The sequence below is a fragment of the Sycon ciliatum genome, chromosome 10, assembly GCF_964019385.1.
Source record: "Sycon ciliatum chromosome 10, ocSycCili1.1, whole genome shotgun sequence".
In the NCBI taxonomy this organism is placed as follows: domain Eukaryota; kingdom Metazoa; phylum Porifera; class Calcarea; order Leucosolenida; family Sycettidae; genus Sycon; species Sycon ciliatum.
The window spans coordinates 8,848,094-8,867,490 of NC_088652.1; the positions used below are offsets into that span (position 1 = coordinate 8,848,094).

At 47.8% G+C, this 19,397-nt stretch overlaps 1 protein-coding gene across 1 annotated transcript; it reads left to right on the forward strand.

Annotated features, from left to right (window-relative positions):
- Positions 1-117: 117 nt before the first annotated feature.
- On the forward strand, positions 118-17,784 carry LOC135826857 (tubulin polyglutamylase TTLL13-like). Its single transcript, XM_065339464.1, has 15 exons — positions 118-623; positions 2,639-2,682; positions 3,188-3,306; positions 4,741-4,871; positions 5,382-5,496; positions 6,255-6,302; positions 6,620-6,763; positions 8,731-8,816; positions 9,906-9,978; positions 11,119-11,274; positions 11,924-12,324; positions 13,175-13,285; positions 14,017-14,219; positions 15,541-15,656; positions 16,301-17,784. Exons 1-15 carry the CDS (start codon positions 442-444, stop codon positions 17,264-17,266), a joined length of 2,895 nt encoding a protein of 964 aa, XP_065195536.1. The 5' UTR covers positions 118-441; the 3' UTR covers positions 17,267-17,784.
- The last annotated feature ends 1,613 nt before the right edge of the window (positions 17,785-19,397 follow it).

Below are 19,397 nucleotides of genomic sequence, written 5' to 3' on the forward strand. Positions count from 1 at the left end.
ACGCTGGTAGATTGTATCAAAAAAATAAACGAAAGAAGCTCAAGCTGACAGCTACAACAACAAGACTGAGTCTGTACTACTTGAACTAGGTAGAACTGAAAATAAAATAAATAAACGCTAAAACCGTGAACGACGACGTATACAGAGGTCGTTCTACTCGTACCGGTCTATCCAAGTGAGATCTTTCATGCTATGCCTAGGCTATAGTTAGTATAATAATCCTCTGTCAAACCTTGCGCCGTCGATCGTCGTGAGCATGTGGATGATTGTTAGTTGAATTCTGGTCCAGCACAATGCGTCTGCTAACCGTCACGAGTAGATCTACTCGGCATCCGAGCTCACAGAGTTTTTACTACGAGCGCTTGTCGTGCTGCACGGAGGTCCTTCCACGACAGCTGAGTGAGTGCACTGTACATAACTGAACATAGCAGAGTGATTTGAATGGCGCAGCTGAGCGTCATCCCGGTCGATCCGAGCGCTTTCAAGTCGTCAGCGCGCCGCAGGAAGGCTACAGCGGACGTGGCAGCGAGCGCTGGAGATGCAGCGGCAGCTGAGCGCCACGAAGTGGTCAAGGACAAGTGTGAGAGCAGCGAGTCTATCGACCCAAAACCAAGCAAACAGAGGTACTTGACAGGGACGATATAAATTCCCCACAAATTATTTTGAATTATAGGTCGAAACTTAAATTTGATTAGTATTTATTTGTTATTTTAAAGGATTTTCCAAAGGCATAGCCTATCGGGGGGTCTCCTGATAGTACATGATTGTACACATGTTCCAAATGTTATGAAATTCAATTGCATGCATGTAAAGTATAAGAATGGCGTTGGCTGAATACCGTACTCACTCGATTAGAAGCCGGTGGCTACTATTTTTTCAATACCAATTTCGAGAAGGCTTCTATTCAAGAGGGGCTTGTATTCGAGAGGGGCGTTTATTGTTTCATTCCATACTGGTATTCCAATCGAATCTCTAAAACGTTCATATTCACAGCAACTCGGCCCCGAGTTAGTTTGCACACACTACATCGACAAGGACTTGTACCAATAGGAACATGCACGAGATGTTTTTTGCAGACTTGACCTTCATACGTTGCACTACCTGGTCACCCCATGCTTTGCGAATAGTAGTCCGGGCTTCTATTCGAGAGGGGCTTGTATTTTTTCAAACAGTCCTTGTAGGGGGGCTATTACTCGAGAGGGGCTATTATTCGAGAGGGGTTTCTAATCAAGTGAGTACGGTAGTCTAGTGCTTGTTTTGCAACAGATCAGGTCACACATCAGGTCACAGAACTGTTTGCAGAACTGGTTACACGGCTGGTTACAGCCCATGCACATGACGGTACGTGCTCATGATCTCAATATCCTATGGTTCTACGATGCGCGGCATGACACTTCACACGGCGACCAGTTCTGCAGACACAGCGCATACAGTGAACGTACACGATTGTGCAAGCCAGTTCCGGCTCTGCCGACACGACGCATACAAGCAAGGTCATGAAACGCGAAATCGAAGACGCACAAACAGGGATCAGGGTGTTGCGGGCTACGTGCGGGCAATTCAGATTTCAAAAAAATTGATTAGTTTTGCTGGTTTTCCCTATCCGAAGAATCATTAAATGTAGCGAATAGGATGTATTGTTGTCGACATGCATCACCAAGTGTCATTTCGATGAGCTGGAATGAGCCTAATTGGTATGGCATTATGCCAAAGAGCACGGGAAATGATGAAAGCGTGAGGGACTGTGTATGTTTAAAATGGTAGTTTGCCCACTCCCGTATCCGAATATATTCCCCGTCAGAACACCCTGGAAAGGAATCCGTGCGTGCGAATCATCGACACTCTTCTATATATTCTGTGAGGTAGATTTCGCTTGCGTCGACTGCACATGTGACATAGACATTGCATCGATGTTACTTTGGATTTTGTGATGCTGTCATGAACCAAACCAGTCGGCTACATTTCGGGGAAATTTTATGAATGCCGTAGGAATTTTTATAATCTCGAGAGGCCATAGTGGTGGAAGCGATGTGCATTTCTTACATGACACGTGATCATTGCGGGGGCCATGGCCAGTAGGCGGTCTTCCCGCCGGGGGCATAATCAGGCCGTCGGGACCATTTGAACTCATTTCGGGAATAATTCGACCTTTGACCTTTCCTAATTTGTTGCTTCATGCTGTAAGAAATCAAATCAAGCACGCTCTGCCTGCCATGATGGCTGAATCTTGCCCTTGCCTGCAGCCCAAGGGCCGTAGCCCAGAGGGCTGCAGGCAAGGGCAAGATTCAGCCATCATTACCGCCTGACATGCTTGAGAACATACTTCAGCCCCGTCGGAGAGTTCTATGGAATGAGAGTTATCCATGCAGCTCGCCGCTGAGCTACAATCTCTGCCCTGATCTGCTGATGCCATTAAAGCCTTGACCAGCCATGATTATGCATGATTATTGTCTCTAACGATCAGTTCTGGTCCAAAGGAGAGTGTGACTTGTTGTCAGTGAAGAGAAAACCAAATTTCTATATCCACTTGCTTGGGTCGTCTCTCTAGATGACTCTCTGGAATTCACAATTGGCCACTGTTGAAGTTCACTCAGTGGGTATTTGTACATGCGTTTTTATTCATGTCCCATTCTGACAGAAAGCAACTCTCTGCATGTCTAACGGCTTGCAAGTACGATTGCGGTAAGCGTGCTTGAAACACTCATACATTTCCAATGTTTTCAGTAGATCTGCCCGGCAAGGGCGAATGCAAAATAGACTCTGCGATGCCGCATGTCAACAACAATTTGCAGTCAATATTCTTCAAATTGATACTGTGTTAGAAGTCTGAAGTAAACACTGAACAGTCAGTCTCTGCTTGGTTGAGAGCTTTACCAAGGCCGAGTGTTTGCGCATCGATGGCCTATTATAACACATGTACCTGATTTGAGTCCTGGTTGTGTGAGTCCATTTCTCCTTGAGACGTTTTCCCTTTCAATCCTTTAAAGGTGTGAGTAAGAGTATCTCTGACGTGTTCTCTATTTCCGTGTATTACATGCCCTCTCCCCCCCCCCCCCTCAGATTTCGGATGTGGAACATATTACACAAGGCACGGAACACATCATGACTTTTTGCGTATATGAAAAAGGGAAAAAAGAAAAAAAAAGAAGAAGAAGGTCCCGTCTCGTTTTGTCTCACTTGTTTCTAGTGCGCAGGGTGTGCAAGCGCTATGGTCTGCGGACAGTGGCCGAGTCCGACGACTGGAACCTCTACTGGACTGATCTTTCCGTGTCCGTCGACCGCGTCATGGACGTGCGTGTGTATCAGGTACACAGACGTGTGTGTTACCTATACTATGTGTGCTGCTTGCTGATTTCCCTGGTTCACTCATACCTCGCTTATCCGAACAACGAAGTTCCGGGCATTTCGGTCCACGGGGCACCCTTTCGACAAGTGGAAATATTGCTACTCTTTTGTTACTTTCAGTGGGAACAGTTACTGGCACAATACATGCCATAGTTCTGGCCCTTCCCCATCAAAACGTATATGACTCAGAGTGACGGGCAGTGCCCGGTCGCGAGCCGCCCGGATAAACGAGGTATGAGCGGAGGCGGTTACTACTAGTGTAGACTATCTAGTGAGTGTGTTGGAATTCTACGAACTTTCTGCACTCTCTCCCTACTGGAGCTCTGCATATTGTTGTTTGCACTGTGGTGTTTGACGTTGACAGACATTCATTTTGTACTGTGGTATATTTCGTTGGCATCCCGTCACTGTGTACGTAAACATGTATTTTGTCTCGAAATGGGTTCCTTCTCTGGCTGCTCCGTTCTGAAGCCATGTTGTAGATGTTATGTGGTTACGTCATTATTTTAGGTGTTTGTGTGGAACGACATCACGAACACCGGTTTGCTACTCTGGGCAAAGCCTAATGGATGATGTCATACACATAAGCTCCACACGGTGGACTTTAAGAGCTCTTTTTCTCTCTCTCTCCCTCTCTCTCTTTCTCTCTCTCTCTTTCTCTCTCTCTTCTCTCTCTCTTTCTCTCTCTCTTCTCTCTTCTCTCTCTCACTCACTCTCTCTCTCTCTCTCTCTCTCTCTCTCTCTCTCTCTCTCTCTCTCTCTCTCTCTCTCCTCTCTCTCTCTCTCTTTCTTCTCTCTCTCTCTCTCTCTCTCTCTCTCTCTCTCTCTCTCTCTCTCTCTCTCTCTCTCTCTCTCTCTCTCTCTCTCTCTCTCTCTCTCTCTCTCTCTCTCTCTCTCTCTCTCTCTCTCTCTCTCTCTCTCTCTCTCTCTCTCTCTCTCTCTCTCTCTCTCTCTCTCTCTCTCTCTTGGAAGGGTTACCTTTGGAGCTGGCCATTACAATAATAATAATAATAGCTGTGTAAACATCCACTGCTTGAGCAACACGATGATGTGAGTGTTGTGATGGGAGAAATTCGTCAACTAGGCGGCTAGAATGATACGGTAGTACCATTTCCTGTGTAAATTCCAAGCGGTTTGAGCAGAGCAATGATGTGACTGTTGCCAGAGGAGATGTCCGTCAAGCATTCAACAATGACAGTGCACTACTGCTTGTGCCTCAGAGTCAGTGCTCGTCTGCTCGAGTAGTAGACTAATGTGATGTGATCATAGCAAAAGAGCACATCGGCTTGAAAGGAGCAACACATACACCATCCTTATTTAGAAGGGTGTGATTCAAAGCTGCTCCCAACTGAAAGCCGTTTTTGTGTGTGTCCGTGTTCTGTTCCCCTGTGTCAGAAAATCAACCACTTCCCCGGCATTCCAGAGATCTCTCGCAAGGACTTTCTGGCCAGGAACATGATGCGCATGCACCGACAGTTTCCAGAGGACTACAACATAGCGCCGATGTCGTGGACTCTGCCTGCTGAGTGAGTGTGTGTGTGTGTGTGTCTGTCTGTCTGTCTGTGTGTGTGTGTGTGTGTAAGTGCGTGCGGAAAAAATGGCTATGGCTCCTGCTGGCGATGGGAGTCAAACGGTCCAAACGGTGCGTGAGTGCGCGCATGCATGCGTGTGTATTTCCAAGTCCACACGGAGTTTGGGGATTTTAGGGTGTGTTGGTCGTTGGGCGGTTCAATAGCCAATTGAGTCATCTGTCCAAGATTCCTTTTGAGTCTCTCCCCCCCCCCCCCCCCCTCTACCGGAGACCCACATGACCAGCTTTGGAGTAAACAAGCAGAAGTGTATGTCTGTGTATGTATGTCTATGTGCGTCTGAGTCTGGGTGGGGGCATGCTGAATGGGGTGGGGTGCACTGTAATTGCACTGTCGCCGTTGTCATCGTGACATTGAAACGCCCATTGTACTGATCTGATCTTATTTGTCCCGGCTGCTCTTTTGCTCACTCTATTGGCCCTGCACGTGGACATCCATCTTCCGTAGCTATGGTGATTTCATTGCGTTCAGCTCTAAAAGCAAGAACCGTGGCGTGTCCTACATTGCTAAGCCGGACAACAGCTCGCAAGGCAAGGGCATATTTGTAACGAACAACAGCAAAGTAAGTCAATCTCCAAAGTTTTGTCGGTTTTTCTGAGAAATTCTCACCTGTGAAGGCTACAACTGCCGTATTTTCCGGAGCATAAGCCGCACTTTGAACCCTCAAAATTCACTCAAAAGAATAGGGGCTCGGCTTATACTCCGATGATCGAATTGACGATGATAAATAGAGTTGATGTCTGTATTTCGGGGCCAAAAAAGGGGGGGGGGGTGCTGCTTATACTCCAGTGTGGCTTATAACTCCGGAAAGTATGGTAATCAAGGAATAGTCCGTAGAGAATAAAATAGAAGAGCACAATGGCACGAGTTTTGAAGTGACGGTCCACCACTGTAACCAAGATAACGAGCAGTGCGAAAGTGCAGGAACTAATAAGTTCAGCTTTAAGAGAACGGAGAAGAGAGTGATCATGAGGTGCGGCCATGTTAGTTTGTTGCTTTTCAAGGTGACATTCCACACGACTGAGGCTGGTGAATGGTTTTTGTGAAGCGTATGCTCTCACGGAAGGTGTTCTCAAATTGAAGCGCTCGAGAATTGCGAAGTTTATGTTCAATCTCTTCTGGCTGTAGATGAAGAAGTTCCAAAACGAATAACTTCGATTTGTGAAAGAGGTGGCACCTTGCAAATTTTTATGAGTATTCCGAGGTGAATTACGGTATGTTTGCTTTCTCATCCATGTTCTGGGTAGCATAGAGACGATGTCCCTGGTTGAATCCGTGGCTATTTTGTCTTCATGCTGCGTGTGTGTGTTGTGTGTGTAGGATATCAAGTCTGACCTGGACTGCGTTGTGCAGCTGTACATCGACAGGGTAAGCGATCTCTCTCTCTCTCTCTCTCTCTCTCTCTCTCTCTCTCTCTCTCTCTCTCTCATTCCCTCTCCCATTCTCTCTCTCTCATTCTCTCTCCCTCTCTCATTCTCTCTCTCTCTCATTCTCCCAGTCTCCTTTCCTCTATCTACCTAACCGTTGCTTTATTCTAGTTTCCCGTTTTTCATGTGACCAAAGCTGGGGGGGGGGGGGGGGGGGGGGCAGATTCAGACCAGCACTTCTTCAGAAACAAAATTAAAAAAAATTTCTATCTCTTTCTGTATTTCTCCGGGTGTCTGCTCTGCATGCATTGTGTTCAGCCATTTCTGGTGGACGGCTACAAGTTTGACATGCGTGTCTACGTGCTGGTAACATCATGCGACCCGCTCCGTATCTACGTGTACAAGGACGGGCTGGCTCGCTTTGCCACCATCAAGTACCACAAGCCCACCAGCCAGAACACGGTCAGTCTCATCTGAATCTGGTGTCATCGTGCACGTTCAACCCATCGCTGTCTTCCTCTCACTCGTGCAATGCCCTCCGCTAACGTTACCGTGGTTTTGTTCTCACAGCAGCTGTTCCACGCAATCTGACCTCTGCTGGAGTTCCAATTCTTGTGTGTCTGGAGTGCAATCTGCATACAGTTGACTCCATGTATAGCGCACTCACACAAAGCGAATTCCGTGATATAGAGTACCATTGTCCCTGGCCCAGTTTGAAACCATACAACATTGACCCGTTGTCGCCAACTGTTTGCGTATGGAACAAACCATATCTTGTAGGTTGGCACGTAAACCAAGCACAGTCAGACCTCACTTCTCCGCACACATCCGTTTTCCACACAAATATCCGGATAGGCGGGGGAACCGGATAATCGAGTACACATACCGTAAAAGCCCCTGTGTACGCCCACTCGAAATTGCGCCCACCCTCCGTGTACACGCCCAGTCAGGGGAAGTCAACACTTTTGTTTCAAAATAGCGCCCATGCCCATGTATGCGCCCAGGTACGCCGGAAACACCAGTACATGTACAGGTACTGATACCCAATACTTACGGCTATCCCTATTCCAAGTATACGCCCGGTTCCAAAATAACGCCCGTGCCCTTGTATACGCCCAGGAAATTGAGGCTGCTATTTTATACGCAAGGGGCCTATACACGGGCTTTTACGGTACTGTATGTGTGCATGGCAAATGCTGTAAATCGGTAACCAACCGATTTTCTTCCTGATGGCGAGGGATCCGGATAAAAGATGAGTGGATAAGCAAGGTCTGACTGTGCATTCATACAGTCATGGACCATGTGCCCGTCAGGACATGTTGCTTGTATGGTCTGAATACACTTCTGTTATAAAGAACTTTGGCTATAAAGTACGAGTTCTCCTTCACGATGGTGTTCAAATTTGGACTTCCCGGAGAATTTCAAAGTTTTAGGAAATTAGAGGCCACATGCCACGTACTGCTCTTTTCTCTCCGAAACTCAAAACTTGCAAAGTCCAAATTTGAAATTGCAATTTGTATTTGCTCGCAATGGACATAGTTTGATGCACTCCCCATGATATCAAGTGAATGGCCGAGGGCCCTCTTGATTGGTGTGAGTTGCCAGTATGATGCAAGCCAGATATGGATTGATCGAAGAAGGATAGATTTACCATCACTGTGGATAAGAGTCATACTGTAGCTCAGTTGGTTAGAGCATTGCTCGCGAATAGCAAGATCCCTGGTTCGAGTCCCGGTGGTGTGACTGATGATTTTTTCTTTCATTCATATCTGGCTTGCAAGTGTTGAGTTTTGGAGTGAAGAGAGCAGTACGTGGCATGTGGCCTCTAATTTCCTAAAACAATGGTGTTCGTTATAATAATTATCAAGAGTCGACTGTGTGTTGAAGAAACAGTCAGACCCTGTGTACAGTCAGACCTCGCTTTTCCGGTCCTCTTTTATCCGGATCCCTTGCCATCCTGAAGAAAATCATTGGTTACCGATTTACAGCATATGGCATGCATACATGCAGTATGTGTGCTCGATTATCCGGTTCCCTCGCCTATCCGGGTAGTTTTGTGGGAAACGGATGTGTGCGGTTATGCGAGGTCTGACTGTAATAGTGTGCATGTAATCTCCTGCATGTTCGTTGAGGCAACCGCTTGCTCTGTAGCCATGTTTGCCATGGTAACTCTGTGTGTTGACTTCACCTCCATGTGTTGCTATGGTAACTCGACCTCGTTTCTCTAGTCACCAGTGGGGGGGGGGGGGAGGGGACTAAAATGAACTCTTACTTCGAAATAATATTTTTATATCCACCATAATGATCATGATGCCTATCTGGGGGTTGTTGAGTCAAAAATGGTGCAGCCAAGGTAAGCGCTATATCCTGACAACAAGCTGTGCCTGTTGTGTGCGTCTGTTATCTGTTGCCGTTTTGCTGTTGTGCAGAGTCAGTCATGCATGCATCTGACCAACTACTCCATCAACAAGCTGAGCAGCGAGTTTGTCCACGACGACATTGCGGGTAGTAAACGGTAGGTCGGCGACAACAGAGTGAATGAGCGTCGAAAATACTAGGATATGAAATAATGTCTGAGACTGTTATGCACCCGTCACAGACTTGTGAATAAGCTGTTGGGCTGCGAGAGCAGGGCACATATGTTGCATTTCACCTTCCTTTTTGGGAATGATCACATCTGTTAACACTTACAGGACTATGCAGCGCCGAGCAACGGAGCCTCCGAGAACGAACAGGCATGAATTTCACGAAGCACAGCATAGCAGTGTGTTCACAGTGGCTCATCTTCGCGTAGATTGTAGTACATGAATATCTGTGGAGGCGACCGCTCGGATAAGGCGACCACCTGTCCCAGAAGACCACTGCAGCCAGGACCAAGGGATGCTGTGTTTAGTCAAATGGCACTGGATAAAGAGACCACCTGGTTACAGAGACCACACTTTGAAGATCCCTTGACCGGTCGTCTTAGACAGGTTTCACTGTACATAGGAACAGTCTAGGCTTGGAAGCTGACCCCCTCCCCCCCCCCCCCCCCCACAGATCTTCGGCGACCAATAGTACTAAATTTACCTCACACTGCCGCTTGGTGTCTGCCTTTATTGGCCACATGGCAAGTCAGGCGCAGGATCCATGTACGCGGATATTGGCATGTCATGTTGATGATGAGTGAAACTTGACACCGTTAATTCCTAGTAAATCAACATCCCCACACATGTACTCTATAGCTTTACTGTACATGGAAACTACGCGAGAAATATATCGGAGAGGTGTAGGAACGAGTGCGGAACAAGTCCCTGGCTCGTTTTTGTGTCCCCAATCGGGTCCAAACGACTGGTGGATTCTGATGTATTCAATATATTCTCCCCACGTCACATGAGGTAGGAACTGCTGTTCACTCGTACAGTAAAACCGTAACTAACGACCACCCCTTGATGTGAGACCGTCCATGCCTGGCGAAGTGGTCGGTAGTACCAGGCTGGTCGCTAGTCACGGTGGTCTTTAGTTACAGGTTTTACTGTATTACGACTTCACGTCCCTCTTTTTGCCGGTAGAGGACTAATTGGGCTGAGTTGATTATCTTATGCTTGTTTTGTGTGACTATCAGGCGTCTTATTGCCATGGATGATTGGTTCATCAAGAACGGACATGACGTGCGAAAGATCTGGCGGGACATTGAGGTAGAGTTGTGTGTGGTGATGGTGGTGGTGGTTGTGTGTGTGTGTGGGGGGGGGGGGGGGGGGGTGCGTGTGTGTGTGTGTGCACGCTTGTGTTCACTTGTTGCTGTTCAGTTCTGCTGTATGACTTGATGGAGGTTTCAGGTACAGTGAAACCTATCTGAGACGACCGCTCAAGTGTAATGTTTGCGCTGTAATGAATGTTTGCTAACTTTGCGAGAAGAACAATACGCAAATATTAACCATGGTGAAATCAAACTTCAGCAATTGGTATGTAAGTGTGGCCACGGTGATCCGTGAACATTTGCCATCGTACACTGGCTGGTTCTGAGAGATTTTGACATGTTGGCAATGCTATGGACAGGGAGTTTTTTAATCACTTTTCAATGTACAACAGCTAGGGTGGTGTCGCTCCAAAGTAAGTCCAAAGATCGTCTAAGGCCATCATTTTTTATATCTATGTTTCGCGTCAGTTCAACTTCCAGAATCATATGCGAGAGGTGGAAAAAATAAAAAGTTGCAAAATAATAAAAAATGCTCATCAGAGGTGTATGCACTGTACATAGCACAATAGCTCGTGCATGGTGTACATTCGAAAGAAAAATCATACATCGAAGCACAAAATCTGGGTTATCAGCAGTGCATGAGTAAATATTCACTTTGGACAGAGTAGGCAACCGTTGGTGCCTATGCTTCGCTGGAATATTGTACTCAGACTTCAGCAGCGGTACAAAGAGCTCCGGAACGACGCATCCTCTCAGCTTAGGCGATCAATACGGTCTGGTGTAAGCTCATAGAATATTGCTCCCAGATGCCGAACAAACGATTTACCAACGCTGGCCTACAAAAAACTAGCACTTTTTTTTGTAGGCTAGAGGCCATTTCTGAATCCCAGCTTCGCCGTATGCAAGCCGTCCACACTGATGACTCGCACGATCGTACACTCACTGTGCATGTTTGATTTTTTATTTTTTTCCGAAAAAAATCAAAACGTATGCGTGCGGACGACGCGAAACATAGCTATAAAAAATGATGGCCTAACGTTTCTGGATTTGGTTTGTGTTTAAAAGCTAGTCAATTATTATTTCGCCTTGAATGTTCTTTTGTATATTGGCTGCACTGTTGCATATTTGGGCTTTGCAGGATGTTGTCATCAAGACCATCATCAGCTGCCATCCAGTGTTAAAGCATAGCTATCAAGTCTGCTTCCCGCAGCATCCGGCTGACTGCAACGCCTGCTTTGAGATTCTCGGCTTTGATGTCATGCTGGACAGGGACCTGAAACCATGGCTGATCGAAGTAAGAATCCACGTGAGAACCAACGAGTTCTGCTATTTGTTCTTGATCTGGGATAAGTTGGTCACATAACCGGATGCTACACGCAACCTTTTTTTAACTGAACTCCCGTCAAATACTGCACGTTCGATTTCGCAACGAGTATCGTCACCCTGTCACCAATATACTAAGTATAATGCTCATACAGTGCTGGCAACTGAAATCCGACCCCCTTGGCGGCGCGACGCGCCGTCAAGGGGGTCGGATTTCAGTTGCCAGCACTGTAGTATAATGCTGATATTGCATCGCTTTAATAGGGTTACAACAGGAGTGTAGCAGCCGTTCCGGCCGGTCCGGTTTATGCGGGACCATTTTTTTTAGCGCAATGCCAAAAGTGCCCAGAATGCAGGATTTGAACCCTAATTTCAAGAATTTCCCGGGGGAACCCCCGGAACCATCTCGTGCAGATAGTCAACAAAACCGAACAAAAACGTTCTGTGAGCGAAGACCAGTTGATTGTCTCCACAATTTGGATGTTTGTTGATCACCAGAGGATCTGTAGCCTGATGACTGCATTAGCATCATACTCCGAGTTGCATAAAACCAGTCTCGTGCATTGTTGTTCTGTGGGTGGCTGTTCATCACAAATTTGCCTTTTTTTCTTCTTCTGCAGGTCAATCACTCCCCTAGCTATCACACAGATCAAGAGATGGACAGAGACATCAAGGAAGGATTGCTCTTCGACGCTCTCAGCATGCTGAACCTAGAGTCGCTGGACCGCGCCAAGTACCTCCGTGACGAGAAGCAGCGGGCGCACGATCGGCTCACGAAGCAGCTGAAAGACGCGTCGCAGAGCCGAATCAAGAGCTCGGGCGGTGCGAGCGGCAAAAGACGCGAGCACAGCGCAACGCCGGCGAAAGTCAAGCAATCCACGGCCGACGAGGAAGCGCACGGCACGGCAAAGCCTGGCACTTCTACACAGAGTGCGGACGAAACGCACGGCAAGGAGAGCAACAAGATGGAGGAAGAGACGCCAGCATCGCTGTTTGAACTCAAGAACAGTGGTGGGTGGAGGTGAGAAGTTTACTCAAAAGTGGAAATGTGTTGCTGCAGATTAAATGTTGCTATTACCGCGACCTGAATCAACATTTGTGTATACTTTATTCATGGATTGTAAAACGGTTTTACATTGCAGGAATAAAGTATACACGAAAGTAATGTCGATGCAGCTTGTCTTATTGATTGCGGTTATCAAATTACCGCGACCAAACATTTCTCAATTTGCGCAAGCTCTACTGTAGCTACTTCATAACATAACCATCAAACATTGGCGAATATAGAATTATAATGCCGCAAACTGCTCTATATTGATTGTTGATAGTACATCGTCCAGCTGAAGAGGTGAAATCACGAACGTTTCTTGCTGTGAACCAGCCCAATTGTGCGAGACGCAAAAATTCACATGCCGTGAAATTTAAAGGGGAAGTTAAGCCTAAAATCAATTTTTCACCAGTTGTAGTCTTCGGGGGTGCTGAGTCGAATGGTCTTGGTCCGAGGAAGCTGAGACGCTCCCTTCCTCCTTTATTCCCAATCAAACTCGTGTACTGGGTGACTGCGCCCTACTAGATGGGGATTTGTATGCGAAATGTCACGAAAAGCGCAATTTCGTTATTATAAAGGCACGGATGACCGCGATTGGCCAATATGTTGTAGTCTTTGGGACGCTGAGTCGACTGGTTTTGGTCTGAGAAAAATGCGATGCAGCTTTATTGAAGTCTTTTGTACATTGTGCAGGCTACTGTATGGCGCCGACGGAGTTGTGCATTCTGCCGGGATGCACGCTCTGCTCCGACCAGCGTAGCAGCAATTTCCGGACTGCTCTGAGGTTGATTTGCTGTTTGTTTTCGTGTTTGACTGTTTTTAGGCGTGCCTTCCCCTTTCCCGGCTGCTTCGACATGTACTCCAAGTTCTTTGCCCAGGCGTCGTCCCTTCACACGCAAACAGCTGCATCCAAAGCAAGGCAGAAGAGTATCAAGTAGGTCTCATGCAGCAACGCTTACAAGTTGATATGATTCTCAGGGCTAGCATGCATGCCAACCTGGAGGCTTGAGTTGCCGGGACCAACGAGGCTGAATTCCCTTGATTTTGACCGTTTTCCCTGGACAACAGTTTTTTTAGCACATCCATTATTAGCTGATGTGTTTTTCATGACTGCTGCTCAAGCAAAAGGAATGCCATTGCATTGAGCTGTAACTGCACAAGCAAACTTTCTGTTGGCTACCGTTATACCGTTGCAGCTCCACATGCTTTTAAAAACTGTTTTGTCTACTACGTGCTAAGTTTTACAAACTTGGCTGTATTTCATGAGAAAACATCCAGCTTGACGATTTCTTTCTAAATCCCAGGTCACGATGCAAGAGCTAAAAACATCGCCTGGTCACATTTGTATCCCCTCTCTCCGTAGTAGATCATTGTGTTGTACACACGTAAGGCTTCATTTTCAGTCTAATACACTTTTAAAATACAGTCGACCCTCTTTAGTCCAGCACTTTATAAATCAGCAGAATTTTCAGCAACCAAATGTCCTCTTCATGCACATTGCAGCAGTAAAACATGCTTTTTTAACCCAGCACCCTCCCTAATCCAGCAGAATTTCCATGGCACAGATGGTACAGATGGTGCCGGATTATCAAGGGACCACTGTATTAATTTTATATTTCCTCTCCACTGCGCCCCCCCCCCCCCCTCTCCCGCAATTCCCTGCAGGGATCAACAGGATGAGATTGCCGCCAAACAGCAGCAACAGCTGCAGCATCGTAGATCGTCAGGGCAACTGCCACTGATGACCGGTCTGCCGTTCCGGAGGAAATTTGCGTCCATACCATCTAAGCACGTCTCCCATGGTGACAAGAACGAGGATGGATTCGATCCGAAAAATTATCCACAGTTCGTGCTGACTTGGGATACCGGTGAGCGTGATTCGATTGGTGTCTTTAAAAGTTGCCGGTTCACTACTCCTCTATCCGATTGATTAGGGGTTGTGTGCATGTGTGTGTGTGTGTTTGTACGTGTGTGCGAGTGTGTGTGTGTGTGTCTGTGGGTGGGTGGGTGGGTGCGCATGCGCTTGTGTCCATGCGTGCGGGTGGGTGTGCGGGTTTTTGCGAAGCCAGTGACATCCATCGCTGTCTGTACCTTGTGACTGCGTGAGACCTGCGCCTCTAACTGAATGCACCAGCATACGTGTATACTGCCCACCGTGTATTTTCAATTGTGTGTTAGCTTCTTTCTTTGTGGGGTGGCTGCTGAGAGCGTATCGTGGAGTTGTGTCATGTCGAATGCTATTTCTCTCCTTTTTTCTTTCTTTTTTACCTTCCGAATACTATTTCTCTCCCTTTTTTTTTTACCTTTAGAAGAATAATTTACCTGTATTCCTAAACATTCTACTTGCAGCAGTCCTGAGTCAGTGCATGCGAGTGTGCCAGTGTGGACTATGCACTACCCACTACACACTACTCACTAGCACACCAGAACTCAGGACTATTGCTTGTGAAATTGTAATAGGTGTATTTATGCCACGACCTGGATACTCACTATTCGTATTTCCCGCTCGTTCCCCTTGGCAATGAGCCACTCACATAGAAGAGCGCATGCTCCAGTTCTGTTCTGTTCTAGTCTAGTCTTGAGTTGTCGTTGTCCTGTTCTCCTACTGTCTACACTCTTATCGAATACTTCTATAAATTATCCAATCATATAAAACCCCTGTGTTCCAGTGTGAGGGGGCATCATTAGCCGGGAGCAGCTAACAAAATCGTCTGAGTAGGTGTACATGTACACGGTGTGGGTGTTGAAACCTGATGCAGTCTGGTTTGTGGCATTGCACGTATAGTAAAATCTGTGACTAGTGACCACCCCTCGGGGCCAGAGAAAGCCGTCTTTAGTGGCAGGTGGTCTCTCGTTAGAGGTTTGCAGGTTTGCACCGCACAACCATATATGAATGTGAGACCGTCCATGCCCGGCAAAGTGGTCTGTAGTACCAAGCGGGTCGCTAGTCACGGTGATCTTTAGTTACAGGCTTTACTGTATCTGCAGCATTCCTGAGTCAGTGCAGGAGAGAGCACCGGTGTGGATTACCCACTAAATCGCCACCACTCCGGACTATCGCGTGCTCGTCTCAGTTCTTGTACACGGTGTGGGAGTAGAAACCTGACACAGTCTCTTTTGTGACATTGCCCCGTACATGTATGATATCCGTGTGCGCATGCGTTTGTGTCGTGCTCGTCCACTTCTCAGGTGATGCGGCCGTTACCGAGAACGCCGAGCTGCAGTGGAGAAGCAGCCTTGGCGAACGCTCTCACCTGATGCAGGCGCTTGGCATGAAGTCACTCGTTAGCCAGTACTTCCGCACTGTAAGTCACCACTCGTGAATCACTCGTGCCTGGGGTAGTCGTGGCATACAGGGCGTCGACACGAGATCATAGTATCGAAAAAGCGATGGGCGTTTCGTCCCCGGGTTTGCATATCCTGCTTGATCTGTGAGGGGCGTCGTCACACTCGGTACGACCAGTGCGACCAGGGTCGTACCACTTTTCGCACAGGACGGTCCGTCCAGAGAGCTTGTTGGGTGCTAAAACGTGCCCTGTTGGCCGAAAAATCCCCCCCCCCCCTCCCCCGTGGTACCACTGCCCTGTTACGCCCCAGTCCGCGGTGCCTCTTATTTCACCTCTTTTCTCACATGTCCTCCATACAATGATGTCACTTGCTTAGCCAATATACAAGAAGAAAAACGTCGACAAACTGGCTTGGAAGCCACTGCAAAATTGCATACTGTAAGCGTCTAGCAACACTTTATCAGACGTAAACTACATAATATGGATGGATACTTTGATGGACTCGGATGGAGAGCCAAGGATTAATTTATACAAAAGAGAAAGGACCAAGGAACTACAAGTTTCTCTTTCGATATTTTGATGCCTTGGGCTTTCTTCTGACTTTTGTTCCCTTTTCATTCTGGTTAATTAATTATGCTTTGGCATTTTTCGTGCTCTTGCAGGCATCGCTAGCAGCACGGCAACTCAACTTGACCGACACGTCCCAGTCCGCGATGACATCGTCCGTGAGCCACCTGGCCGACATCAACGCCAAGCAGCGGCGCCCCGGGGGTGGTGGTGGGGGCATTCACCCGCGCAACACAACCCCGGAAGGCGTTGCAACGACCGCCTCTCACCCCGCCCAGCTGCAGTCGTCCCGCGATCCACTACCGCCGGTCAAAGCAGAGGGCATAACGCTTTTTCACTTCAAGCAGCCAGCCGCAACTGCATCACGCATCAACATCCACTCGGACAATCACCGTAGCAAGTTCGCCCTGGGCGCGAACAAAACAGCCGAGCTCAGTGTGTGCCACTTTGATCATATCCAACTACCCGCAGACAAACTTGACCACAGCCCAAGCAACGCGTTATCGCCAAGACCACTCGGTAGTCGACGGCAACCACCCAGAGAAGAGCTTTGGGTGCCAGGTGCCATGGAGATGAGCCCCAGAAGTATTCACGTTGCGCCGACGAAATCCGTTTTGCCCAACATTCCTAAAACAACTCCACTAGAGCTGGCACAGTCGCAGACAAGACTGCGCTCCACCGTCGCCCTGGCGAATTCAGACAATGCCCCAGTGCTGGTGACTGGCAACCCGTCTCACCCTGGTAACACCCAGTTGCCACGGAGACGACTATTCGACAGCCGTCACCACACGAGCGGCAATCCTCCGGCAATGTCGCTGCTGCAGCCGCAGCTGCTGGGCGATGTTTCTGTGGTTACGGAGCGGGAGCGAGACAAGATGACGGCGCGGGGTGCACAGCACCATAGCAGCGCCATGCTCTCCAAGCCGTTCAAGCACCAGCGCCGAAAGACTCAGCCAAGAGCGCATGCACAGCAACAGCAACAGCAGCAGCATCAACGGCGACAGCCGTCCTCATCCATCCTACCACCGCTTGACGTGCTGGGGAAGAAGCGACGAACGTGACGCACGGTGTTCCTGGACCTGGGCAGATGACTGTCACGAGTATTACTTGACGATGAGCCCCCAAAGTAACATGCTATTTAATGCAGTGAGTCTGATGCTGTGTGTAGGGTTCTTCCGTTGGCGAGTTATGGTCGCTCTTGATCAGGACGGATTGCGTTTCATCGCACACAAAAAAAGGGGTATAGCTGGTGAGTCCGGAGAGATCCTACCCTGGAAATGATGCGCTTCCAGTCATCTCCTTCGATGTGTTCATCGCGGAGAGTAAACTCCGTAACAGTACAGCGGACTTCCGGCTTAGCATTTGAGTACCGGCTTTCAGCCTGACTCACCTTGATCATAACACGCTGTTTGCTAATTGAAACAGTCTACCTTGATAGCCGTTATTATCTTTGAATTTGTGAGTACCTAGTGGAAGTGATGTTGAATAGGCTGTTTTCTGATGAGCTCTTCTCTATTACTTGTTGATCCTTGATCATAAATGTTGACAATCGAACTGGGTTTCTATGCTCAAACCTTGATGCCGACGAGTCTCAACTACTGTAGTTTTGGAGCCCAGGTGGTTCAAGGGACAATTGAAAAGGGTGCATAAAATCCGTTTATATTAATTTTGGTCTCGGCTCGTCTCTCTCTCTCTCTCTCTCTCTCTCTCTCTCTCTCTCTCTCTCTCTCTCTCTCTCTCTCTCTCTCTCTCTCTCTCTCTCTCTCTCTCTCTCTCTCTCTCTCTCTCTCTCTCTCTCTCTCTCTCTCTCTCTCTCAAGCAAGTCATAGTAACACACAGAGAGCTGTGCAGCCCTAGATCTACTGTCGTGGACATGGAAATCCGGTCGCACGTCTAGCGGCCCCAGGGCGCTGGCCATGCAGCCATGGGTAAACAGCACACACATGCATTTATGCGCTGCAGCGCACTGGTCCCATCGGATCAACATGTGCACTGCACGCAGCGCTCTGTACGAGCTGAGGGCACCGGCCCCGCGTCAATCGACTGGATTTCCATGTCCGCTACAGTACGAACACTGGGATGGCACAAAGCTGAATAGAAACGGGCCCTTGAATGGAGTCATGGAGCATCACCATAATCACAATCGCCGCCGTATGTAGAACGTACGTGTACATGTAGCTGTAAAAGCAGTCCAAACGAAATGCCTGGGTTTACATGGACATGTGACATGATTCGCAATGCTCTGACCCAAGGACTAATAGTCTATTGCAGTACAAGTACATGTATTGGGTCTTTTTCGGGAATGCATTGTTGCTCAGTATGTTGTAGTACCATGAAAACAGGTAGAGGCAATCATGAGTTGTTCTAGACTCGAGGGCCTGATCCACTGCGGCACTAGGCCTAGGCTAGGGCATGGATGGGCACATACATGTACATACACTGATGCAGTATCTAGTAGATGAACGAGACCTGCTAACTACGTGTACATGTATAGTCACGTATGCAGCAAAGAGACCGTAATAATAATAGTTGAGGTACTAAAAAAACTACTCATAACCATTATGACGTCATTGTAGTGTGGTCGGTCGCGTGCATTAGTGATCTAACCACACGTGACTGACATGCATATCTCGTGCATTGAGCCATTGAGTCGATGATTGACTTGTCATTGACCGCGCTATGCATAATGCAGATCCTGCGCATTGCGTGGCCTTGCACCCTGTCAAACTGAAGTCGAGATGACGCCGGCAAAGGGAACGATTCATCTTGTTCATCTCCCGAACAAACACAACCATGGAATGGGACACATGAGCAATAATATTCATTGAATCTGGGCAGTTGTGCAAAAGAAAACCTGAAAAGCTTTCAGTTTCACGACTCCCTGGACCCTGGTCAAACCGTAGTCTCTAATACTAGTAATAGTACTGTCTGCTAGTCTGGTGTCATGCACTACAATCTAGTCTACATCCAGTGAGCTGATGAAAGCACGGTCAGTGATTATGCACGGAATGCATGATTGTGCGAAAAAAATTCTGACATGTCAAGACGTCACAAGACTGCAGCTACGTAACGACGTTACGTAGGCACGGAGGTGACCAATCGGATTGCACCTACATATACCGGTATATGTACATGTACATGTAGTATAATTATGTAGTACTAGGCATCGGCGGATTCTGCTCGAAAAGGTGG